Source organism: Erythrolamprus reginae, chromosome 2 (genome assembly GCF_031021105.1).
Source record: "Erythrolamprus reginae isolate rEryReg1 chromosome 2, rEryReg1.hap1, whole genome shotgun sequence".
NCBI classification, from domain to species: domain Eukaryota; kingdom Metazoa; phylum Chordata; class Lepidosauria; order Squamata; family Dipsadidae; genus Erythrolamprus; species Erythrolamprus reginae.
Window position 1 is genome coordinate 271820921 of NC_091951.1, and position 27646 is coordinate 271848566.

General features: G+C 43.7%; 1 protein-coding gene across 2 annotated transcripts in view; it reads right to left on the minus strand.

The window, feature by feature from the left end:
* KANK1 (KN motif and ankyrin repeat domains 1) overlaps positions 1-27646 on the minus strand; it is a 176807-nt gene that overhangs the window by 65218 nt on the left and 83943 nt on the right. For both annotated transcript variants that reach the window (XM_070742646.1, XM_070742647.1), the window contains exon 2: positions 24027-24138. In XM_070742646.1, the coding sequence (XP_070598747.1) occupies positions 24027-24063 (37 nt within the window). In that variant the 5' untranslated portion in view covers positions 24064-24138. The remainder of the gene's footprint in view (positions 1-24026; positions 24139-27646) is intronic.

The window sequence follows — 27646 nt, forward strand, 5'->3', positions numbered from 1 at the left end:
AATAGCTTGACAGTGGTGAGAGAATTATTTGTTTAGGAGAGTGATGGTGTTGGGGGGGAGGAAGGTTCTTGTGTCTAGTTGTCCTGGTGTGCAGTGCTCTATAGGTTGTTTGGAGGATAGGAGTTGAAACAATTTATGTCCAGGATGTGAAGAGTCTTTAAATATTTTCACAGCCCTCTTTTTGACTTGTGCAGTTTACAGGTCCTTAAGGGAAGGCAGGTTGGCAGTAATTGTTTTTTGGGCAGTTTTATCCGCAGTTCTTTATATCTACATACTTGTATAGTTTTATATATTCAAGATGGTCAAATGGGTTAATCAAGTTTCTAGTAACTATTACCATCTTCAAATCTCCTGATGAGAGTCCAGATGATTAACTAACATAGTAAAGAAATTGATCACAAATTCCCCAAAATTTCTTCCAAGAAGCAAAGGCATTCTCTACTATTATCAGACTTTCTTAATGTCCATAATATTCAGCATCCAAAGACACAAGCAAAAAGCTATAGTGTAATTTAGTTTGCATTTGGGATATTATGTGAATATCCAACACTTATATATCATGATATATAACTGAATGAAAAACCCAACAAGTTAATTCAAAAGCCACAGTTAAATAATTGTGGCTTAGCATGACTGTGAGTTAAATGAAACACAACACAATGAACAATGAAATGAAACATTCTGGGATAGAGCAAATCAAATGGTAAAGTCTGTTGCTAAAATTAGAATGAAAAAAGTAACATGGCTTGTCAGTCTCAAACAATGCATATGGAATTGCCATACAAAACACCCAGAGCAAAAATTTGGGTATAAATTTGCTAAGAAGAAAACACAAGATTTTCAAACTGCATAGGAAAAAAGATTGGAAGATATACAAAGGACATTGGTAAGGCACTGCAAGAAATCCTGATTCCTGTCCAATATCAGCGATTGGGAGCAAGACAGGGTGTTTGTTACATGGCAGTGGGTGGAACGTGAGAATTAAAATAAAGCCAAACAAAGCCAAACAATTTAAAGACATAGCCAACTGGACAATACTGCTAATGTGAGGACTACTGTGAGTAGCCCTGGATGAAATCTGTGTAATTGGTATATAACAATCACTGATTCTCCATTGGGAAAATATACCAATAAAGAGGAATTTTCTGGAGAAAGTCTGGGGAAATGTACAGCTTGAGCCAGAATAACTTTCTGTCTTTCTTTCTTTCGTGCATTTATATGCTGCTCACTCCGAAACGGACTCTGAATGGCCGTTAAGGGCTTTATTAACAACATTTAATATCTAACATACAAGGTCAATCAAACTGAATTAATTGACAAATTGGAACTCTCCTGGTCCTTGCAATTGATTCTGTGCGGAATCAATAGTTGAGTGATTGAATGAGTTCATGTTAAGTGAGACAGAGGCTGCTATGAAAATGTATTATTTTATCCGGCGAGGGGCTGCACTTACCTCCGTTTATTGGAATGCCTCTGGTTGGGCGGCAGGCCTGGGCGGATGGCGATCATGAGAGCAGAGTCCACACAGCCTGGTGCGTGGATGTGCGCAACCATAAGTTTTTGGTGGTTTTTTGACCGTTTGTTGCTTCTGCGCATGCGCAGAAGCAAAAAGTTACCCAAAATTGCCAAAATCTCATGATCATACACATCATAATGCAAGATTTCACTTCCTGCGCATGCGCAAGAAGCAAATCACACACCAAGCGGGCATGCACAACCACCAGTTAGCTGGAGCTGCGCGCGCAGCTCCATTTCCGTTAACGGAACAGCGTTCCCCTCATTCTGGCAGCAGCCCACCCGATTTTATCCCATGGGTTTGAGAGAACAGAGGGGAAAGGGAGAACAGTGGCTGTAGCAAATGGCCTCTCATTCAGTATGAAATTTAAGTGATCATGGGCTGAGCACGTTATAGCTGGCAGGAACTGTGATGGTGCAGTGAGTGGTTAGAATGCAGTATTAAAGGCAAACTCTGTCCACCGTCTGGAGTTTGTTCTTGACCGGCTCAAGGTTGACTCAGCCTTCCATCTTTACAGGGTTGATAAGATGAGGAGCCAGATTGCTGGGGGCAACATGCTGACTCTGTAAATTGCTTAGAGAGGGCTGTAAAAGCAGTGTGGAGTGGTATGTAAATCTAAGTGCTATTGCTTGTATATAATAAAGGTAAATTTATAAGCTAGTAATATCTGTAATTGACTTTCTTGCCAAAATAGACAAGATTCAACTTATTATAATTTCTTTAAATGCTGGGAAAACCTGTGATGTGGTTTCTTGAACACTTCTGAAGGAAAATGTAATTTTCTTTGGCTGTCTTACATTTTGTTTTGGTATTTATTAAGTCTGTAAATAAGAATTAATAATATGTTGTTCCCCTGCTCAAATTAGTATCTGAATATCAAGGTGTTTGGCAATAGTGACCCTTTTCTCCCTCTTTTTTAAATCGGCTTTAGAACTTTCTGCTGTGCGATTAGAAATTCTGAAAACATTACTGAAATTTGAGTGATGGGGCAAAGCATTTATTTATTTATTTATTTATTATTTATTATTTAGATTTGTATGCTGCCCCTCTCCGCAGACTCGGGGCGGCTCACAACAAGACACAACAAATTGTAACAAATCCAAATAAATTTAAATATTTAAAAAGTTTAAAAAGAATCCCAATATACTAACACACACACACACAAACATACCATGCATAAATTGTACATGCCCGGGGGAGGTGTTTTAGTTTCCCCATGCCTGACGGCAAAGGTGGGTTTTAAGGAGTTTACGGAAGGCAGGGAGAGTAGGGGCAGTTCTAATCTCTGGGGGGAGTTGGTTCCAGAGAGTCGGGGCCGCCACAGAGAAGGCTCTTCCCCTGGGGCCCGCCAACCGACATTGTTTAGTTGACGGGACCCGGAAAAGGCCCACTCTGTGGGACCTAATCGGTCACTGGGATTCGTGCGGCAGGAGGCGGTCTCGGAGATATTCTGGTCCGGTGCCATGAAGGGCTTTAAAGGTCATAACCAACACTTTGAATTGTGACCGGAAATTGATCGGCAGCCAATGCAGACTGCGGAGTGATGGCGAAACATGGGCATACCTAGGTAAGCCTATGACTGCTCTCGCAGCTGCATTCTGCACGATCTGAAGTTTCCGAACACTTTTCAAAGGTAGCCCCATGTAGAGAGCATTACAGTAGTCAAACCTCGAGGCGATGAGGGCATGAGTGACTGTGAGCAATGAGTCCCGGTCCAGATAGGGCCGCAACTGGTGCACCAGGCGAACCTGGGCAAACGCCCCATTCGCCACAGCTGAAAGATGGTTCTCTAAAGTGAGCTGTGGATCGAGGAGGACGCCCAAGTTGCGGACCCTCTCCGAGGGGGTCAATAATTCCCCCCCCAGGGTAATGGACGGACAGATGGAATTGTCCTTGGGAGGCAAAACCCACAGCCACTCCGTCTTATCCGGGTTGAGTTTGAGTCTGTTGACACCCACCCAGTTTTAATCTATACTGATTGTATTTCATGTTAATGGCTGTGGCATATAGTATAGATATCTGCATGACTTCTTTTTTCAACAGGATTCCACCATTAGTGACACTTTTCAGTTTAAAGTATTAATAAGAATTTTTTCCTCAAAATTATACAGGAATTTTTAAAATGTCATGATATTAAACCACTTCAATTAATTAACAAAACAAAAATATACCTACATCTATTGTATTGCAATACAATATAATTTCAGAACTAATAATTATGAGGATAATTTTAAAAGTGGGGAACACTTTAAAATTATCAGTTTCTTTCTGGGCATTTAAAAATGCCCAGAAAGAAACTGAAAACATTAATTATATAATATTGAAATATAACATTGAAACTTTTCATACCTATTAGGTGGTTAACATGAAAGACCATTAGGTAACTGAATCAATAATTGTTGAATAATCAATAGAATATTGAAGAAGTTCAGAATTCAAAATTATTTCAAACACTTCCTATCTATTTGCTTTCCTTGGGAGATATAAGTCAGGGAGAATTTAAAAAAATGATTTTAGAGAGAAGATACATTGGTGGCATAAAGTATTCAACAAATTCACTGAATTCCATGCCTGTTCTGTCCTCCTCCGCTGTTTATCTAATTCATGTTCAAATGTTGGACATAAGTTTTCCTGTTTCATAAAGCACCAATATACAGTGGTATATTGTACCTACAATCTACCTACAAACGCCTCTACTTATGAACTTTTCTAGAGAAGAACTGGGTATTCAAGATTTTTTTGCCTCTTCTCAAGAACCATTTTCCACTTACAAACCCTAAACTCCAAAACTGTAACTGGAAAAGGCAGGGAGAAGCCTCCAGGGGACGTCTCTAGGAATGTCCTGGGAAGAAATATGGCCGGAAAAGTTGGGGAGAAGCCTCCATGGGGCCTCTCTAGGAATCTCCTGGGAGGAAACAGGGCCTCCACCCTCCCTATGGTTTCCCCAATCACACGCATAACTTGCTTTTACATTGATTCCTGTGGGGAAAATTGCTTCTTCTTACAAACTTTTCTACCTAAGAACCTGGCCACAGAACAAATTAAGTTCGTAAGTAGAGGTGCCTCTGTACTTTTAAGCAATCAGCAAACTGACCTGGTCGGTTAGCAGGAGATGTAAAAAGATAGTTCTTGTCTTGCAACCACAATTGAGCCCCAAATTTCTATTGCTAAGCGAGATAGTTGTTAAGTGAGTTTTGCCCCATTTTTGACCTTCCTTGCCACAGTTGTTAAGTGAATCACTGTAGTTGTTAACTTAATAACATGGTTTATTAAGTGAATCTGGTGTCCCCATTGACTTTGCTTGTCAGAAGCTTGCAAACAAGAATTTCATGACTGCAGGGAACTTGCAACTATCATAAATACCAGTTGCCAAGCGTTCAAATTTTGGCCATATGACCATAGGGATGCTGCAATGGTTGAAAGTGTGAAAAATGGTCATAAGTCCCTTTTTTCAGTGCCGCTGTAACTTCAATCACTAAATGAAGGTGACACTAAGTCACTAAGTCAATAATAATAATAATAATAATTATTATTATTATTATTATTATTATTATTATTATTATTATTATTTATTAGATTTGTATGCCGCCCCTCTCCGAAGACTCGGGGCAGCTCACAACAACGATAAAAAACAATATTATAATGGCACAAATCTAATATTAAAAAACTAAAACCCTATCATAATTAAAAACCAAACAGCACATACAGACCAAACATAAATTATAATAATCCTGCGGGAAAGATGTCTCAAATCCCCCATGCCTGGCGGTATAGGTGGGTCTTAAGTAGTTTACAAAAGACAGGGAGGGTGGGGGCAGTTCTAATCTCCAGGGGGAGTTGGTTCCAGAGGGCCGGGGCCACCACAGAGAAGGCTCTTCCCCTGGGGCCCGCCAAACGACATTGTTTAGTCAACGGGACCCAGATGACATTGTTTAGTCGACAGTGTCAGGGTCCCACATAGCATCCAAAACTAAATCAGAATCTGAGACAAAGTATTCCTCAAAGTTCCAATTCATTAACAGAGCCATGTTGGTACATCTGGGTGAAACCTGAATTGGAAGGCCTCCGGGTTTCACCACCTAGTTGAAAGTTCAAGCCCTTGTCCCCACACCCACAAATTAGGCGTTGATTGCTTACCTGAACGCCTCTTCTCGTACGGTGAGCGGGTACAGCAGTCACATGGGTTGCTCATGTCCAATCCGGTGGAACTGAGCCTAGTGTTAAAAAAGCTTGCCGGATCCGCCCCTTCCCCAGAATTCGCGAATCCATAGACTAGGCTCAGCTGTGAAGCTCTATAGTGTTCAACTCTCATAGTTAAAGGAAGAAAAGTTATAGGAAGGAAAAGAAGACACATACAAGGGCGGGAAGTGACTGCTGTACCCGCTCACCGTACGAGAAGAGGCGTTCAGGTAAGCAATCAACGCCTATTCTCCGTACTGAAGGAGCGGGTCCAGCAGTCACATGGGACATACCCAATAGATGGTCCCTAGGGTGGGATTAGATTGCTATCGTGTGAGATAACGGATTGGAGTACCCTTCTGCCGAAGGCAGCGTCCGCTGAAGCGTAAGAATCAATCTTGTAGTGCCTGATGAAGGAGTTTGGCGAGGCCCAAGTGGCTGCTTTGCAGACCTCCTCCAACGGGGCTTGAGTCGCCCAAGCGGCCGAGGTGGCTGCGCTCCTGGTGGAATGCGCTGTGATGTTCCTTGGAACTGAGAGGGAGGCCGACTCATAGGCCTTAGATATAGTCCCTCTGATCCAACGGCCTATTACTGTTGAAGACACTTTGGCCCCCATGACTCTGGGGTGATAGGCTATAAAAAGTGCTTCTGACCTCCGAAAAGGTCCTGTGCGTTGGATATAGATTCTCAGCGCTCTAATGAGATCCAGGGTGTGCCATCTAATTGCCAAAGGATGGTCTCGTTGGAGGGAGAAAGAAGGTAGAACAATATCCTGAGTTCTGTGGAACATGGAACTGACCTTGGGTAAGAAGGTGGGGTCCAGTCGCAAGACTACCTTGTCTTGATGGAATTGACAAAGGTCCTGCCTGATTGAGAGGGCAGCCAGCTCCGAAATGCGTCGGGCAGAGGTAATAGCCACCAGGAATGCTACTTTAAAGGATAAGTACCTGAGGGACGCCGATTTTAAGGGTTCGTATGGTGCCTGCGTGAGGGAATGGAGAACCCGTGGCAAATCCCAGGATGGATACCTGTGGACCCTGGACGGTCTGAGATTGGCTATGCCCTTGAGAAATTCCTGAACTGCTGGGAAGGATCGGAGAGGCTGTCTGCGGGGGCCCCCTAGGACAGATGAAATGGCTGCCAGATGACGCCGGAGGGTGCTGGTGGAAAGTCCTTTATGGAAGCCTTGCATAAGGAAGGAAATGATTCTGTGAATGGGAATGCACAGGGGAGAGATGCCTTCCTGTAGACACCACTGGTGAAACTTGGACCACGTGTGGTCGTAGATTCGATTGGTCGAGGCCCTCCTGGCCTTCAAAATGACCTCCACTGTATCGGGGTCGTGACCACGCAGTTCTAAGTCTCTCCTGATAACAGCCAGGCGGTGAGGTGGAACCACTCCGGGTCTGGATGGAAAGAGGCCCCCTGCCGCAGCATATCCGCCGAAACGGGGAGTCGCCAAGGGTCCTGGATGGACAACTGTTGGAGATCCGCGAACCAGGGCCGGCGGAGCCAATGAGGGGCGATTAAGATTACCCGGGCCCTCTCGGTGAGGACCTTGTGAATCACGTCCGGGAGAATTGGAATTGGAGGGAATGCGTAAAGTAGGCCTGGAGGCCAGGGGCTCCGGAGGGCATTGATTGCTTCCGCTCCCGGGGATGGAAATCTGGAAAAGAAGCGAGGGAGTTGGGCGTTCGCGTTGGTCGCGAAGAGATCCAGGATTGGTAGACCGAACCTGAGGCTGATTTGATGGAACAGGTCTTGATGGAGGTTCCACTCTCCTGGGTCTAACGTTGCTCGAGATAGCCAATCCGCCTGGACGTTGAGGCTCCCCGAGATGTGGTCGGCTAGAAGCGACCGAAGATGTTTTTCCGCCCAAAGGCCTAACTTGAGGGCCTCCCTCATGAGAGCCTTGGATCTCGTGCCCCCCTGTCTGCAGATATGGCTCTTCGTGGCAATGTTGTCGGTGAGAATGAGAACGTGCCGGTTGGGGATGCGAGGAGAGAATTGCTTCAGAGCCAGGGAGACGGCTCTTAACTCTAGCCAATTGATTGGCTTGGAAGCTTCCTCCGGGGACCACGTGCCCTGGGCTATCATCCCCTGGGCGTGGGCTCCCCATCCCGATAGACTGGCATCTGTGGTGATGACAAATTGATCCGGGCACCTGAACGGGGATCCTTTGTCCATGGCCGGAGACTTCCACCACTTGAAGGATCTGCGAACCATTGGTGGGATGACAATGCGACGATTTGAGTTGCTGTGCCCCGATCTCTGAAAGGGTAATAGGAGCCACTGAAGTTCCCTAGCATGAAGGCGCGCCCAGGGAATGATGCCTATGCATGACACCATCTTCCCCAAAAGGGAAGACAAGGTTACTATGGATACTGAAGGCTTTGATAAAATGCCAGAAATTAACTCCCCTATACTGAATTTTCTCTCGGGAGAGAGAAACACCTGGGAGGATTCTGAATTAATAATGGATCCCAGGTGTAAGATGGATGTGGAAGGTTGGAGATGACTTTTATCAAAATTGATGGAAAATCCATGGTCCTGAAGGACTGACATGGTGATAGAAAGGTCTGTTTTCACTTTCTCTAGGGAGTTCCCATGAATCAAAATATCATCAAGATAACATAAAATGTGGATGGGAGATGCCCGGATATAGGCCGCCAGGGACACCAAGAGCTTTGTAAAGACCCGAGGGGCCGAGGAAAGGCCAAATGGCATCGCCCTATACTGGAAATGCCTGCCTTGAAAGGAAAAACGTAAAAATTTTCTGTGGCATTTGGCTATAGGAATGTGAAGGTAGGCCTCAGTAAGGTCTAAAGAGGCCATGAAATCTCCCGTGTGGATGGCGGCCAAAATAGAAGATAAGGAGTGCATCTTAAACTTCCTATATTTGATGAATAGGTTCAGCTTCTTTAAATCCAAAATCGCTCTCCAACCTCCGGAGGACTTTGGAACCATAAATAGAATGGAATAAAAACCTAGGCCCTTCTGACCGGCAGGAACCGGTTGAATGGCTCTGATGGACAATAAGTGAGAAATGGCCTCCTCCATACGGTTACAATCTGAGGAGGACCTGGGAGAAGGGCAAGAAATAAAACGTTTTGGGGGGGGAGAAATAAACTCTAACAGAAGGCCAGTTTGAACCGTGTCAATGACCCAAGGGTCCTTGGAAGTGAGACGCCAATTAGAGGCGAAATGGGCTAGGCGACCCCCTATGGGAATAGAAGAAAAATTACCATCTAGGTTTCTTTGAAGCCCTGTTAGAGGACGCTCCCCTTTGGAAGCGAAAACCTCTGCCCCTGGGGTTCCTACTTTGGGAACGAAAGCGGGGGGAATACTGACCTGAAGATCTCTGATAGGAAGCCGCTTGGTCTTGCTGGCGCCCTGGGCGACGAAAGGACTGCGTTTTGTTAGCCTTTTTGGTAGTTGAACCCAAAACTTTCTTCTTGTCCGTGGTTTCCGTGAGGAGTGGATCCAGAAGATCACCGAAAAGAAGGTCGCGCTTTAAGGGTCCCTGGGATAACTGCCACTTCTGGCGTACTCCCGCTTGCCAAGGGCGAATCCATAGGAGTCTTCTTGCCGTTGTAGAAGCTGCAATAGACTTAGCAGAAAATCTAGTAGATTGTAAGGTGGCATCGGCCACGTACTGGGCAGCTGCAAAGACCTTGTTGAAGTCTTGTTGACCTCTCAAGTCATCGGGAGGAATATGCTGTTGAAGTTGGCGAAGCCACAGAAGCATGGCTCTGGAGAAAAAGGAAGCCGCTGCAGAACTTTTAATGGCCCAGGAATCTGCGGTGAATCCTCTTTTGAGCATTTGTTCAATCCGCTTGTCCTCTGGGCGAAGGACTTCCTCTGCTTCGCCTGGCACAGCCGCCGCCGAGTGAAGGATCTTGACAGGTTCATCCGGTTTAGGAAAAGACAGGAGCTCCTCATAGGAAGAGGAAAGTTTGTACAATTTTCTATCCTTGGTAGAGGGGTTAAGGCCAGAGGCTGGGAAATCCCACTGTTTAAGTAAAGCATCTTTAAACAATTTAGGCATAGGAATTACCTCATTATCCTCCTGTTCCTCTGTGAAGTAAGGTAAATTTTCCTCCGGGGGATCAGTGGATGTGGAGGCCTGTTTCTCCTGGGCCGCTAATCCCGTAGAAATTCTAGCTTTGAGGAGGAGAGATTTGAACAATTGAGAAGGAAAAATAGTAATTGGAGAAGGAACCTTTATTTGGGATTCCTCATCATCTGAGAGGCCTTGAAAGGGATCCTCATCCTCCTCCATATCCTCATATTCGTCCTGAGAGGAATCTGAATCATCCTGAATAGGAGCTCTAACCGCTGGGGAAGAACCCAAGGGGCGGGAGGGACGAGGAAGAGGAGGAGGTAGGGAAAGCTCATTGATGGTAGAGAGTTTGGCATCAATGGCCTTGGACAACACAGAAAAAATAGATTGGAATTCAGGAGGTAAATTAGAAATATCAGCAGGAATGGCAGAAGAATTCCTGAAGGCCTGGGAGGATCCTGGCTGGGGGGAATCTTCAATAATATCTGGTTCCTCTGGACCTATTCCCCATAGGTTAGGCTGGGGTCTGTCTAGGTTTGGCTCATCCAGAGATAACACAGGAACCCCAGAAGGAGGCAGACTAGAAGCCTCTGGGGGGTCTTGACTATTGAGTACTTGGGCCTGTACTTTCAAACGTTTTGCTGATTTGTCATGGATTCTTTGTAGGGCTAGGTCCCATCTCTTCTCAGCCCTGGTGACCTTGGTCGAGGGGCGGGCCCCTGGAGAAGAGGAGGAGGAGGCCTGGGGAATACTAGTAATCTCATCTCCTGTAGGCCTGGCCTCTCTGGGACCTTTAGTTGTGCCTCTCTTGGGAAAAGTAGCCATAGTCTGACAATTAACAGAAGACAAGGCTGAGCCAATAACTGAATAATTAGGGAGAAGAATTTCAAGGACTTCCCAAGAGGAATGGATCCTGCTCCGAGGCCTCGGAGCTGCTGAGACTTGAGGTCAATCTGGGCAAACCCAGAGTTCGTGTCCCCAAATCCAGCGGGGCCAGCCTCCCTAAACTTTTAAATTAAAGTAAACCAAGGCACTCTGGTTGGAGGCTTAGCCGGTGGAGAATTAAGCCTGGGCGTCCCAAAGCCCACTCCGGGATCCACGCGGTGGACTGAGGCCTACGCGGCTGGCAGGAGGCCAACACGAGAGGCCTAAATTTTAAAAAGGGCGCGAAGGCCTTCGCGCCGAAAAAAATCGCTCCGTAAGAATTCTTAAAGGAAAAGCGATCGACTAAGTCCAGGAGACTAGAAGCGTCTCACTCCGCAGGAGGTATTATTTTAAGCCCTTTAATAGTAATACAATAAGGAATCAATAAATCAATACTTGCACCAAAACCTCCAGGCCAAAGGATTAAAAGAATCCACAAGCGGCAGCAGGAATCGTAACCGGCAAACCGCCGGGGGAAAACGAAACCGCAACTTCTCCAAGGAAAAAAACCGAGCCACAGACGGCTGGCGCTATTAGTGCAAGTAAATAATAAAGATAAAACAATTCTTACTACTCTTGAAGGAAAAGATCGAAGGGAAGGTGTTAGAATGTTGAACGAGCTATCACAATACAACCGCAGGATATGCGAACTGAGCGAATTCTGGGGAAGGGGCGGATCCGGCAAGCTTTTTTAACACTAGGCTCAGTTCCACCGGATTGGACATGAGCAACCCATGTGACTGCTGGACCCGCTCCTTCAGTACGGAGAACCATCACGTTGTCCAATCTTCAATTGCTGGCAGAGTCCACCCATCTCCTTCCGTGCAGATGCAGAAGTGCAGAGACAAAGGATGACTTTGGCTTCCTAGGCCATCCATTGTTACGGCTGCATGCCAGCAACTTCAAACAATCCCCCCCCTCCCATTCTCCCACAATACAAAATGCTAAGTAGAATAGTATATAAAGTGTGGCAGGCCTAAGATCTGAATTAAAATAGCTTCAGACTGACACAAAGGCTACCTGTATAAATAATTGCAGATAAACCAGTCATTACAATAATAATCAATGTGCTCATCACTTAAAAGAGTTTTTCAACTGCCCTGTATACCATAAAAAGGAAATTGTAAGTTTTGCAAGCCAAATAGGGGTGCTAGGCAGCTTAAAAGAAAAACTAATTCACTCCTTTACCAGCATGATTGAACCAAGCATGCATGGTTTCTCTTCTGCCTCCATTCTCTCTCCGTACATCGAAAAGACACTCTCAGAAAGCAATGTCTCATTTTGTAGCACATTATCCCTGCTGCCAGAAAGAGAAGGGGGGAGATTTCAAGATTTCCATAAAGCTTCTTTATCTCCAGAGGTGATGTGCCATTAAGTCCATCATCCGTGACCAGTGGTCATGCTACCTGAAAATTACTAGAGTTACAGTCCAACACATTCAGAGATATCAGGTTGGGAAACAAAGATCTAAACAGACAATTATCATAAAATCCTAGGTCTCAGTGGTAATTGAGTCTAATTTCCTGTTCAGTGCAATAGTAGGAAGAATAAGGTGGCAGAAATAGACTCCAGGTAGTAGAAATAAAACCATGAGGCAGAAAATTTAACACAGTAAATGAAGAACATTTTATGCAGAATTTCTAAAAATGTTATCTCACTCGCTATTAAAAGTTGTATATCAGAATTATATTACGTATATATTAGAATTCGCACCCAGTGCAATCCTACAACTTTCAGTGGCGTACAGGGGGAAAAAGTCCATAATATAATAACAAATGCAGTACAGATACAAAAATTAAAACCAGCCTAATTACAACAATAAAGATTATTGCTGGCTGAACTAATTTAAAAAGGCCTTTAGAAAAAGGCTTGCTTAACCTGAATCCAGAAGGCCAGCAATATTGAGCTAATCTCATTGCAAGGAAATGGTTGTTCCGTAATATGGGGGCTATAGAAAGCAAGTAGTACTCTTCCTAGCCTTAACCCACCTGCAAACCATTGATAAAAAATAATGAAGAACTATGGGGATTTTGGTGCCAAGCCATATACAACTTTACAAGTTAAAGCCAGCAATGTAAATCTACTGGCAAAGCTTCCAGTACAAGGATAATGTACTCATGGCATTTAGCGCAAGTTCCAAATGTTTTTAGGCAGTCCATGTAAAGCACATTCAGGGTGGTGATGAGAACCTACATTACGGTCCCTCCCACTGCATGTATGGCTGCAACTGGTGCACCAGCTAAAGCTGTATGTTCTCCTGATCATTGCATCTGCCAATCTACTAGTAATCCAGAAAGTCTCCTGAATCTTGGGCCTGATTTCTCAGGGACTGTGCCAGAGCAAAATAGGCAGAACACTGTCGTTTTAATGAGAAAAAATGACTGAGAACAAAAGTAAGAAAAATAAGTGACTTCTAATTTCTTTGCAACAGAAATTAACTGAATTACCCAATCTTCCTCCTTAATATTAAACAATTTCTTCAACTACTTGTTTAGTTCTTTTTCAACCATCAAATCCATTAAGTCATCACTTTTCTCTCTTTTTAGCAAAAATGTGAGATATTTATTTATTTATTGGTTATTTATTTTATTTGACTTCTATGCCTTGAATTGCGACTGGAGACTAATCGGTAGAGCATATATGGGTATACAAAGGTTTACTGAGATAGAAATGTGTTGAACTCCAATTTGCTTGGTTTTAGCTACAGCCTGATTTTTTCTCCACCTCAGGCCACTTGGATTCCAGCACAAAGACAAAATTTCAACCCTGTCCTTGGATGAGCCCAGGGTTGTAATACAGTATAGAATAGGGTCACTCTAAATTGACATATGATATTTCTCTGGTGGCTTCGGGTAAATGTTTAAACGTTATGAGAAGAGAATCAAGCCTCACTGCACCCAACCTGTGAAAGGTTCCTGGTGTCCCTTCATCTCTAAGCACTGGTTGAAATCATCCACCAAAAAGGAATGGAACCACTGGAGCACAGTGTCACCAACTCTTGATTCCCAAAGATCGTTCAGGATACCGGAGCCGGGGTGGCGCAGCAGGTAAAGTGCAGTACTGCAGGCCACTGAAGCTGACTGTAGATCTGAAGGTCAGCGGTTCAAATCTCATCATCGGCTCAAGGTTGACTCAGCCTTCCATCCTTCCGAGGTGGGTAAAATGAGGACCCGGATTGTGGGGGCAATATGCTGGCTCTGTTAAAAAGTGCTAATTAAAATTAAAATTAAAATTAAAATTAAAATTAAAATTAAAATTAAAATTAAAATTAAAATTAAAATTAAAATTAAAATTAAAATTAAAATTAAAATTAAAATTAAAATTAAAATTAAAATTAAAATTAAAATTAAAATTAAAATTAAAATTAAAATTAAAATTAAAAAATTTCCTCTGCCAGGCCTGAATCCCTCCTGAAAATGGTCCCAAATAATCTGCCTTCTCTAAGATGCTCTGAAATTGCCTTCCTACCATGACCTCAACAAGAAAAAGGGAAGTTTCCGAACAACACATAAGTTATCTGATACACTGGACCAAATATCTCTCTTTCAGGATATACTGATGACTTTTAGAATCACATACATGAAAGATCTGAGCCCTTTCGGGTAAATCTACTTCTTTCTGCTCCACTCTCTGCCCCTGCTACAAAGACAGGCAAAGATGAAAAGTGACAGCAATCCTTTTAAATTTATTTATTTATTTATTTATTCGATTTTTATGCCGCCCCTCCTCCTTAGACTCAGGGCGGCTTACAACATGTTAGCAATAGCACTTTTTAACAGAGCCAGGCTATTGCCCCCACAATCTGGGTCCTCATTTTACCCACCTCGGAAGGATGGAAGGCTGAGTCAACCTTGAGCCGGTGATGAGATTTGAACCGCTGACCTTCAGATCTACAGTCAGCTTCAGTGGCCTGTAGTACAGCACTCTACCTGCTGTGCCACCCCGGCTCAACAAAGATTATAGAATATGAATCTGATAAAACATTAATCATATTAGTTACATTCTATCTAATATTTGATATTCCCTTACAGATCTTTGACAATTTATCAAGTGTTGACTACTAACGATACAGCATGTTATAAAAAATATCTTTCAAATTCTAATTCCATGTAAATTTGTGTTGGAAGCAGAAAACTGAAAAAGAATAGAATTAAATTGCTTACGAGTCGTAGTGATAGAATTCTACCCAGTGATGGGCTACCAATTTTTTTACTACCACACTGTGGGCGTGGCTTATGCATTTTGTTTCAATATCTTTCAGTGCAAATTGGGTGCTACCCCATTGCGTTTCCCCTGTCTGGGCAGTATCCCACTCCTGATTATCTACTATATAAAGTGTATGTACACACTCACGCACAGCTCTTCTAAAATTATGCACATTCAACCTCATTTACTGTGATAGGAAAAACATACCCAGACCCGGAAGGGGGAAAAAGAGAGGGGGGGGGACGACAAAAATTTGCTACCGGTACTGTGTACCTGACCGTACTCATAACAGCCCACTGATTATACCTCATTTGATGCTATAAAATCCAAAGTTGAAATAGAATTAGATTGCATATTCACTCAGAATTTAAATACTCAAGATAACAGAATTCTCTCATTTCTCTACTATTAGCAAGTGTCATTCAGCTGAACTTCTGAATAGGTAGTTCATTGTGTTAATGACCTGACATGTAACATTGATGAAGATTCTTTAATATTGTTTAAAACAAAGCCAAATCATTGTTTACACAATTTATTAATCAATAATTATACAGAATTCAAACGTATTTACAGATTAACAGCGAAGCTGAGAAATGACATGATCATTTTCAAATGTATTCAGATAATATTTGAAATCACTGCAAACCTCATAAAACTTTTATATATAAAGAGCATCTTATTTTAGGCTTTCTTGTCCAATTTGATGTTTACACTATCTCAGAGGCACATGCTGTCTTATAGTGTTCAACAGACACATGGAAAATATTTTATATTTCTACAGTACTTTCACAGAGATGAAAAATCATACAGAACTGTTAACCGGAAGATTCCCATCAGTGTTCCTGACAAACATACACAAAAATAACAAATCCACTCCAAACACGCAATTAAAGATTCAGCACTCACCATTAGCAGCATAATATGGGAACGTTCCTTAAAATAACTTCTATCTGGATGTGTGTGTGAAGATTACCAAATTTTCAAATCAGCAGATATTCCAGCAATGAGATCAATAAGCAAACATTCTGGTCATTTTCTACTCCTTAATGGATTCTTAGGGAAGCCTTCAACTCTTAAGCTTGACTTTCCACTCCTTGATCACAAGGCAATTAAGAAACCTGTTTCAAAACTCTCAACGCCCAATTATTATTACAAGACCAGACTCCTTTACCCGGCAGAGAGATATAATAACAGAGGGGTAGAGAAACCAATGCTATTATGAAATGCTCAAGATTTAGACAAACAGGCATATGAAAACTAAGCTCAACACGTTAGAACTAAGGACTTAAGGGTGTACAGAAGAAGACAAGTCTCAACAGTCCTCACGCAAAGCATGATGTGAAACTTTTCATCTAGAAAGTTTTTAAGACACTCCCAGCGAGTAATGGGCCAATCTGAATTATGCACAGGTCTAGAAACTTGGACGGACCACTTAATTCCATAGTTATAATATACTTGTCTATAGCAAAGCAAAGTTTCACAGGAGAAAAAGAGAAAAAGAAGCTAACTGTAACAGTGTTAAAGTTTCTGCTTCCATTTTACATAAATTCAATCAGATTGAGACAAACTAACTCTGGTTGAAATTAAATCCTTAAATCATGATAGGCTATACATGTACTACTGTAAAGCAATATTTATATTAGCAGGTTTATATAGAGCATTTATAGTATATCTGCATTTTAAATTCTGACCGGACAAAAAAATTGACATGATTATTGTGCAAAAAGCAAGCACAAAATTTATGCATACATTGAAATAACATTTACCCCTTAAATAGTGGAAGTAGGTGAATGATTGCAAGAGAGTTTCTTTATTACTAGACAATAAAGAAACTCATTTTACACTACAAATTTATATCCACACATTCCATGCATAATTTTACTCCCAAGAGAAAGATTGACTCCCTAAAATTCTCATCCTTCTGAACAGTGCCAACTTCTATAATTATAAAACTTAAACATTTTTGAACAAAACTTAACTCCCGCGAGCCTTCAATTTATTCTAACATTTTATAATTAAATCTTAAAACAGATTATTTACCTAGCTTGTTGTTTATTTAATTTATAAATTGCCTTCTACTCCGATGGCAAAGACCTTAGAATTAATTGTTCAAGGATTATTTAGTTTTATATTTTTTACTGAACCCTGATATACTTATTACACTACATTAAGTCAATCCCAATAGTCAGTCAATCAGTCTGTCGGTCTGTCTGTTTGCCTACCTACCTACCTACCTACCTATCATATCTCTCTCTCTCTCTCCCTCCCTCCCTCATTTGAAACACTTTAGGGAAAATATCAATATAATTGGATTTCCTGAATAAGATAATATACCCTGTTTCCCCGAAAATAAGACGTACCCCGAAAGTAAGGCATGTCAGAGGTTTTAAAGAATTTGCTAATATAAGGCACCCCCCGAAAATAAGGCGTAGTCAAGTTTACATACGGTACGGTGGAAAAACATACGGTATCATTCAAAGCTGTTCATAGTGGTACCGTAATAATGTGCCGTCCCCGCTGGCCCCTTCCATCGCTTTGTACCATCCAGTACAGCAGACACAGTCTGCTGCTGTCTCACCGCCATTACAGTCTCCACTACAGTGTGTAGACTGTAGTTCCTCTGGTGGCCGGAAGTTGCAATAGCGGGAGTATACTGTTGTACCATATAAGTGCCGTCGTTTGTGTGGGTGGGTGCCATACTGACAGGTACTATACTGTAATCAGTGTACACTTTCTTTGGGGGTGTCAGCTTTTCTGTCTGTGAATTTGTCTTATTTGAGAAAAATAAGGCACCCACCCCCCGAAAATAAGACGTAGCACAACTTTTGGAGCAAAAATTAATATAAGGCAGTGTCTTATTTTTGGGGGAACACGGTAGCACCAAAAACCATTATGTCCATTTCTGGATGACAGGACCTATGTGTTAAATTCAAGGACTCCTGTTTACATTTTCAAATAGTTTGAGGCCATGCTACTTGAAGAAGTTTCCTCCCTTTAATTAACTTACCAGGGACTCTGCCTAGGTGCCATTCTTATGAAGTAAGACCGGAGGCTTAAAACCACACAATTATTTTCAAAGAGTGAAATGAAAGTACAGTACACAAATGAAGTTTGATTACTGAGATTTAATAATTCCTCAATTTAGTAACCGACATATCAGGACTGCAATTCCTACCATTAACTATTAAAAGGATTTACAGTGATATCTTGTCTTACGAACTTAATTGGTTCCAGGACGAGGTTGGTAAGGTGAAAAGTTCATAAGACGAAACAATGTTTCCCATAGGAATCAATGGAAAAGCGATTAATGCGTGCAAGCCCAAAATTCACCCCTTTTGCCAGCCGAAGCGGCTGTTTTTGCGCTGCTGGGATTCCCCTGAGGCTCCCCTCCATGGGAAACCCCACCTCCGGACTTCCGCGTTTTTGTGATGCTGCAGGGGAATCCCAGCAGTGCAAAAACGGGTGCTTCGCTGGCAACGGAAGTCCAGAGGTGGGGTTTCCCAGCGATTTTACTGAGGCTTCCCTTGCTGGGAAACTGCCGGACTTCTGTTGCCAGCGAAGCACCCGTTTTTGCGATGCTGAGATTCCCTTATTGGGATTCCCCCGCAGCATCGCAAAAACATGGAAGTCTGGAGGTGGGGCTTCCCATGGAGGGGAGACTCAGGGAAATCCCAGCAGCACAAAAACAGGTGCTTCACTGGCAACGGAAGTCCGGAGGTGGGGTTTCCCAACGAGGGGAGCCTTCGCCTGGCAACGGAAGTCCAGAGGTGGGGCATCCCAGCGGCGGCAGCGGGTTCGTAAGGTGAAAATAGTTCGGAAGAATTGGCAAAAAAATCTTAAATCCTGGATTCATATCTCAAAAAGTTTATATGACGAGGGGTTCATAAGACGAGGTATCACTGTACTGTCACATAAATCCTTTATTATCTGTTATTCTTAATAGATCAGCAAGATTCTGGGTTGGGGAAAGCAAACATCAATTCTGTTTCCTGGCCTTCTAAAACATGCAAATATATCACAAAGAGAATTGTAGCTTCTTAAAAAACTGATATCACCGATGTCACCAATGGAAAGGAGAACAGAGTAACCAAAGGGTTTCTAACAAGCCTGAATTGAACAGGGCAGGCAGAAATGTTATCCTTTGGGCAAAGAGAGAATAATGCCAGAATACTTTGTCCTTAATGTTTTGCACAACTATGCAAATATAATTGTTCAGGCATAAGGGCTGGTGAAACAAGGCAACACTGTCATTTTAAGTGTAATGTTCTACATAGCAGCATGCATAAAATGAATGTATACATTATTCCAACAACTGATTAGCGACATACGAGATCAGCCTATTTGAGCTAATGGTGTGTTTTAAGGCATTCTGGTTTTCTGCAGTAAATGACCAGCCCTCTTTAAATGAAGAATTGAAATACTGGCTGGTGGATTCTGGGAGTTGAAGTCCACTTGTCCCTTGTCAACATCATAAAGTTGACAAGCTTAAAAACATTGTCCAATGTACTAATCATTTCCTCATCTCTCATTTAAACCACATACTTTCTTGTTTTGCTTCCTCGAGATTTACATAGCCGTAATTAACTATCAACTTGATACTTAATTATGGTCATCATTTAAGATTCACTGGCTGCACCTAACCAATGTAATTGTTTGTTACTTATAAACAGAGCCTAAAGGTTTTAGGGATTGTACTAGTGGTTGTGCTACATGTTACTGGGCTTGCCAGCAGTCCTCTGATTTAAGGAAAAAGCATAAAAAGGAAACGAGAAAAAGATAAGACAAATATCTTCAGCTGTTAATTTAAAAAGGGATGCAAGAGTTATAATGGATAGGCGGAATGAAATCAATTGAGAAGCAAGTCAATACAGATGGTCTTACTGTAAGATCTACTCACTCTGGTGAACATAAGTGAGAGCATCTTTGCAATTTAAAGAATATTCTAAAGGCACAATCTTTATGTTGACTAAGATTAATTTGTCTGTTATTCTTCAGTTTAAATGAACAAGGCTATTTCCTTTAATCTTTCAACTGTGGGACAAGTATCTATGGAGATTCAATATAAATACCATGTTTTCTCCAAAATAAGACATGTCCTGATAATAAGGCCAACAGGACTTTTCAGGACATGTGTTGAAATAAGCCCCCTCTGAAAATAACCCCCCCTACTTTGTGGGGAAACGGGGGGCATGCCAGGAGTCACTCTTTCTCCAGCGGGCAATCTTTTGGCGAGAGCAAGTGAGAGGCAGGTGTATACACACTTCGCGGAACTAGCTCAACTCCTCTGGGCCCTACCTAAGGCAGTTTGAAACACACTCCCGCCTGCGAAGAAGAGGAGGCAATCATAGATCCCTGCCTCATTATCTCCTTGCAGGTAGAAGCACATTTCAAAATGTTGCCGGAGCCAGCCCAGAGGAACGAGCTAGTTTGCAGGGTGTGTGCATATTCACCTCTCACTTGCTCTCTCTCTCTCTCTCTCTTTATCTCTCTCCTGGCCAAAAGAGTGCCCACTGGATAAAGAGCAGATCCCAGCTGCGAGAGCAATTATGGGCTTCCCAAAGTATGCCCATGTTACACCAACACTCCGCAGTCTGCATTGGTTGCCAATCAATTTCCGGTCACAATTCAAAGTGTAGGTTATGACCTATAAAGCCCTTCATGGCATCGGACCAGAATATCTGCGGGACCGCCTTCTGCTGCATGAATTCCAGCGACCGATTAGGTCCCACAGAGTTGGCCTTCTCCGGATCCCGTCGACTAAACGATGCTGTTTGACGGGACCTAGGGGAAGAGCCTTCTCTGTGGCGGCCCCGACCCTCTGGAACCAGCTCTCCCCGGAGATTAGAACTGCCCCCACCCTCCTTGCCTTTCGTAAACTCCTTAAAACCCACCTCTACCGTCAGGCATGGGGGAACTGAAACATCTCCCCCAGGCCTATACAGTTTATGCATGGTATTATTAGATTTGTTGTACATTGTTTTATTATTGCTGTGAGCCGCCCCGAGTCTACGTAGAGGGGCTGCACACAAACAAACAAATTTCAAAACGCTGCCACCGCCAGCCCAGAGGAGCAAGCTAGTCCGTACATGGGATGTGCGCTTACCCATCTCTCGCTTGCTCTCTCTCTCAGCCAAAAGAGTGTTCACTGGAGAAAGAGCGGCTTCCGGCCAGGAGAGCAAGACCAAGAGCAAGAGAGAAGCTGGTGCGCTCACACCGTGCGGGACTAGCTTGCTCCTCTGCCTATGACAATTTCAAATGCGCCACTGCCTACGAGAAAGCAGCGAGTCTGATCAGGTACAGTGAGTCACAAGTGCAGGGCTTGAGCAGCAGATGTCCCTGTTGCCACCCCTTGGGCTCTGTCTCCAGCTGCTCCCTCCCTCGTTTGCTCATCCTCCACCTGCTCTCCCCGCATCCTTCAGATGAGGGATGCAGGCGAGGCGGTGGGTGGAATCCCTTGCAGGAACAGCTACCCATTCCTCAGTGCTCTCCAGCGAAGTGGGAGGGGGAAGAAACTCTTGCGGACTGCCTGAAGAAGCTGAGCTGACAACAAAACGAGTAGCCAGGTTCAGCAGCAGAAGCAGTCAGGTACGTGCTTCCTTGTCTCTTCCCTCTCTTGGCGGGGGGGGGGGGGATGGAGGAGGAAAAGTGCATATAAGACAGAGAAGGAGAAGGAACCTTTTGGCTGCAGGCTGCACGCAAGAAATCGTTCTCTCTTAAAACTCCGCCAGAAATGAGTCTTTGTGAGACTCTTCATGCCTGCGCAGCCTCTTGGAGTGAAAGAGAAGAACAATTTATTGCATTCAGCCAAAAGGTTCCCTATCCTAGTGCTGTGTCGTACGTACACTTTCCCCCTGCCACTAACCAAAAGGCTTTCTCGCTGGCTGCTGCTGCTGCTGCGCCTGGCTAGAAGTTTGGCTTGGGTTTGGTCGCCGTCTGCTTCTGCTGGGCAGGGATGGCTGAGGCACTGCGGGTGTTGCTGCTGCCCTCACTGCTGCCATCTACGGAAGCTCCAGACGGTTCCCTGCAGGGCAAGCTCAGCTGCAGGCAGGAAGCACGGGCCGTGGCTGGGCGGGCCGAGTTGCATCTGTCGGCATGGCTGCCCTCGGCATGGCTGCCTAGTGTCTTGCTGCTGGGCCCCTGGGAAGAGTAAGTGGGGCCTGAGGAAGGGAGTGCAGACAAGGGTCCTGCGAGACTCCCCTCCCCAGGAAGATTCCGGGTCAATTGCTATCCCAAGGCGGAGAGGCTTCCGGGCATACTGACGGGCGCTCCAGTCAATCAGCGTTCAGGGGAGATTGGATTGGAGAGGAGCAGGGGGAAACAGGAGACGTTGAATGACCATCACCATAGAGCAGGAAGCGCACTTGCAGAGCGGCCACTGCCCTGGCTAGCGTTTGGAAGCCGAAGAGCCGGAATTTGAGGAAGAAAAAGAAAGACTTCTGCTGCTTTCCTTGCGTGCAGCCAAAAGCAGAAGATGCAGAAGTCTTTCTTTCTTTCTCTCCCTTAAACTCTGACTCTTCAGCTTTCAAACTCCAGTCAGGGCAGTGGCCGTTCTGCGATTCCGCTTTCCGATCTATGGTGACGGCCACATTTCGAGGTTCAAAAAAATATAAGCCCCTGTCTTATTTTCGGTGAAACACAGTATATAGGGCTATCTATTAGGGCAGCCCCCTCCAACCTAATGCTATGTATAGTATGTTGCACCTACTACAGTGATCCCCCGATTATCGCGAGGGTTCCGTTCCAAGACCCCTCGCAATAATCAATTTCTCGCGATGTAGCGGTGCGGAAGTAAAAACACCATCTGCGCATGCGCGCCCCTTTTTCCATGGCCGCGCATGCGCAGATGGTGTTTTTACTTCTACACCTGGGAAGACCCAGCAGCTGAGGAGCCGCCTGCCTGCCCGCTTGTCCGCCGCTTTTCCGCTTGTCCGCCGCTCTGGGAGTTGAAGACCCAGGGAAGGTTCCTTCGGCCGCCCACCAGCTGATCTGCTCGGCAGCGCAGTAGCAGCGAGGAGCCGAAGATGGGGTTTCCCCGTTGCCCACGCAAAGGGGAAACCCCATCTTCGGCTCCTCGCTGCTACTGCGCTGCCGAGCAGATCAGCTGGTGGGCGGCCGAAGGAACCTTCCCTGGGTGCCACCCACCGCTCGAGAGCAAGAGGGGGAGAGATAGAGAAAGAGAGAGAAGGAAAGAAAGACATGAGAGAGGGAGGAAGAGAGTGTGAGAGAGGAAGAAGCAAGATAGAGAAAGAGAGAGAGAAAGAAAGATGAGAAAGGAAGGGAGTGACGTCATCGGGTTGAAAAATCGCGATATAGCGTTTCGCAAAGATCGAGATCGCGAAACTCGGGGGATCACTGTATAGTATGTATAGTATCACGATGGTGAACCTATGGCATGTGGACCCATATTGGAGAGCATGCAAGGCACAGGTCTATGTCAGCTCCAACGAGCATGTGTGCGCTGGACAGCTGAATTTTGGGCTTCTTTTCGGCTGTTTTCTCTCTCCCCAGGCTTCAGGGAAGCCTCCTGAAGTATGGGGACAGCAAAAAACAGCCCAATGGTTAGTTCGTTTCTGAACTTTCAGTTGACCAGCTTGGCCTTTTTTCACTGTCCCCAGGTTTCAGGAGTCTATTGTGAGGGCTGTGTGCATGTGGGGGGGGGGGCAGCACGGATAGGGGAGTGTGTATGTGTGGGGGATGGCGCATGCACGGAGGGAGGACATGCATTTGGGAATGCACGTGAGCACTAGTACGTGCAAGATACCCTTTTGACACGCAAGCCAAAAAAGGTTCACCATTACTGGTATAGTATGTTGTACCTTTCTAACTATAAGCGTTCTCATAATGAAAATATAAGGACTGAAATCTCCCCTATTCCCTTTTTTTTTAATAAAACCAAAAATTGCAGTCATCCAGAATGCATTTTGCACCCTGGATTAATATAAACCAGTTATCATGCAAGAGCCATCCAAGCCCAGACCTTATTAAAATGGGAATCGCAAGGTAGAGAATTTAGGTTCACGTTTGCATAAGTGAAGGGTGCCCACATGGGCTCAGAGATAAATTTACAGAACTAAGAAAACATTAGGCTCAGTTTCCCTTATAAAAGGAGGACTGCTTACAACTAAGACAAAACATTACCTGTAAAACTGCCATTAATATTCACTGAGTGGGCCATGTTTGCTCACTGGAAAATCCAGCACCTGAGTGTTAGGAGTCATGCAAATCAAGCATCAAGTCCAAGGCATGCAACCTGAAAGGAAGAAAGAGAAATCATTATAACATTGTATTTAAACAAACATTCCTTAATAAAAGCCCCCCAAATACAGGCTGCCATTCTATATCCAAAGGTGAAAGGTAGAAATTCTAAGAACCGTAGGAGCTCCTTTATTTTAATATGCTACCCTCAGGCCATTTGGGGAATTAACATGATTCTTACAACAAACCACGAGCTGGACCACTATGTGAAGAAGTGTAGACTGTCTGCATAAACACCTACATCAATATATATCCCATGCAGGGATGAGCTGCTGCCTGGATGGGGGGGGACGGGACACAGTGGGGTAGCGAAAATGGAGCTCCACCCCAGAGCACTCAATTTGCACTGAAACATGTTGAAAGAAAATGCAGGGCGTCCTGCATAAGCCCCCCACAGCGTGGTAGTAAAAATTTTGGTAGCCCTTCACTGATCCCATGTGACCTTTAATGCACAGAAGCAAACCTGCCCTAGACATGCTATGAACCTACTCATCTGTGTGTCGGTAACTTAATTAGTTTCTTTAATAGAAGTAAACATGTAATTAAGTTACCTACACACAGATCACACTACTAGCCATGGGGTCTTCCCATAAATTTGAACTCATGAGACTGCTACTTCTAGTAGCTTAAAACTAAACCTCAACTAACTTACTGCAAATCACAGTCGCTGGTTTCTGTCATTTTGAAGTACAGTGATCCCCCGAGTTTCGCGATCTCGATCTTTGCGAAACGCTATATCGCGATTTTTCCACCCGATGACGTCACTCCCTTCCTTTCTCATCTTTCTTTCTCTCTCTCTTTATCTTGCTTCTTCCTCTCTCACACTCTCTTCCTACCTCTCTCATCTCTTTCTTTCCTTCTCTCTCTTTCTCTATCTCTCCCCCTCTTGCTCTCGAGCGGCAAGCGAGCAGCCGGGCGAGCGGGCGAACGGGCAAGCGGCAAGCGATCTTGGGGTTTCCCCTTTGCCTGGGCGGCGGGGAAGACCCAGGGAAGGTTCCTTCGGCCGCCCAACAGCTGATCTGCTCCGCAGCGCGGCAGCAGCGAGGAGCCGAAGATGGGGTTTGCCTGGACAACGGGGAAACCCCATCTTCGGCTCCTCGCTGCTGCCGCGCTGCGGAGCAGATCAGCTGTTGGGCGGCCGAAGGAACCTTCCCTGGGTCTTCCCCGCCGCCCACACGCAAACTCCACCATCTGCGCATGTGCGGCCATGGAAAAAGGGGCGCGCATGCGCAGATGGTGTTTTTACTTCCGCACCACTACATCCTGAAAAATCGATTATTGCCAGGGGTCTTGGAACGGAACCCTCACGATAATCGGGGGATCACTGTAATACGTATCTTTCATCCGTTTGCCAAGGCAAAAAATACTTCTGATTACTCACATAGGGAGCAACAGATCTGTAAGAGAAGGTTTATTTATTTGGATATTTTTCTTTTATCCTGCCTTTATTTCTTTATAAGTGACTCAGTGGCCAACATATCTAACACTACTTCCTTCTCCTATTTTCCACATAACAATAAACCTGTGAGTTGGGTTGGGCTGAGAGAGAGTGACTGGCCCAAAGTCACCCATCTTGCTTTCTTGCCTAAGGCAGGACTATCCCAAAGGTGGCTTTTTTTTTGAAGAGGCAACTGGAGTTTCTGGTTTTTCTTTGAAGATGTTTTGCTTCTCATCCAAGAAGCTTCTTCACTTGAAGCATCACTGAAAGAAAGTATCTTGAGTGAGAGGCGAAAACGTCTTTAAAGAAAAACCAGAAACTCCAGTTGCCTCTTGAAAAAGCACCTTTGGGGCAACCATGACCTGGATGACTGAGAATCTCCATAGACACAATGCAGGATTAGAATTCCCAGCCTCCTAGTTTCTAGATCAGCGCCTTAACCACTACAGAGATAATTTACCATTCAAATTTTACTATTAACTATTATTAGTTAATAATAAATTCAGTCCATGCTGATAGAAAACCAACATGTCGCTGAGTGTATGGAAGGAAGATTTCACTACACAAATTCTTTATGTGGTTCTTTTAATCTGTGCAGTGGGAAATTTTAAGGGATTTTCAAACCATTAAAGGAAAGAAAATAATAAAGTAAATATATAGCACAGTAAAAGTAAATAAGTAAAATAAAACGATGACCAAAAGTCATCATCTTATTCTTCCTTAGCACCATTTCTGGAATATTATTATACTAAAATGATAGAGTATCTTTTATTGGTTATTAACACTCTTTGGAACTTGTTACAACACTAAGTCAAGCAGGGGATAGATGAAACTATTGATTAATTCGTTAAAAAGAACAGAACTGCCAAAATACAATCCATACTATTTGTAACAATGCTGAGGCTGGCATTCTATCCTTATCAGTCTTGAATTTTAATTGAGTCACACCTTGAAATTACAGGGTTCTGGAAGACTTCTAGGCAAATGCAAGAACAGGTAAGGGCTAGCCAAGGGTGTAATTTCTTAATATAAGCTATTGTTGAGATGGGGAAAGGTTTCAGATTTCTACATTCTGCAGAATACTAGTCCTAAAGTTCTGTAAAATACAGAATAGGAATGCAAATCAAAATAAGCAAAGAAATGGTAAGAGAACACCTATCCACTCTAAAATTCAAATCACCAGGATTGGATGGATGACACTCCAGGGTTCTAAAGGAACTGTTAGATGTGATCTCCGAACCACTAAAGCATAACTTTTGAAGATCCTGGATACTGGGGATCTGCCAGATGATTGATAAAGGTTGATCAAGTGCTGATCAAGTTCCCATCTTTAAAAAACGAAAAGCAATGGATCCAATAAACTACAGACCTATCAGCCTGACATCATTGTCTGGGAAGATTATGGAAAAGTAAATAATCTGCGAACATCTAGAGGTAAACAAAGTCGTACAGAGGCCAGACAAATCTCATTGTATTCTTTGACAATGTGACAAAATTAGTGGACCAAACATGGATATACTTCAGTAAGTCATTTGATAAAGTGGACCATAACTTACTACTTGATAAAACAGAAAAATGTAGGTTAGCCAGCATCACCACCAGATGGATTCATAATTGGCTGACCAACCATATTCAATGTGTAATATTAAAGGAACTGCATCTATATTGAGGGAGATATGCAGTGGGGTACTGCAAGGCTCTGCCTTCAGCCAAATATTCTTCAATATCTTCATCAATGATTTAGATGACGGGATAGAAGGGGAACTCATCAAATTTGCACAAAACTGGAAGGAATAACCAACACTCCAGAAGATAGGCTCAAGATACAAAAGGATCTCAACAGACTTGAACACTGAGCCTTATCTAACACAATGAAATTCAATGGTGGGAAACGTAAGATGCTACATTTAGGCAAGGAAGACCAAAAGCACAGGCATTGAATAGGTGATTAGATTAGATTAGATTTATTGGATTTATATGCCGCCCCTCTCCGAAAACTCGGGGCAGCTCACAACAATAATAAAAAACAGTACACAATAACAAATCCAATGCCCACCAATCTAAT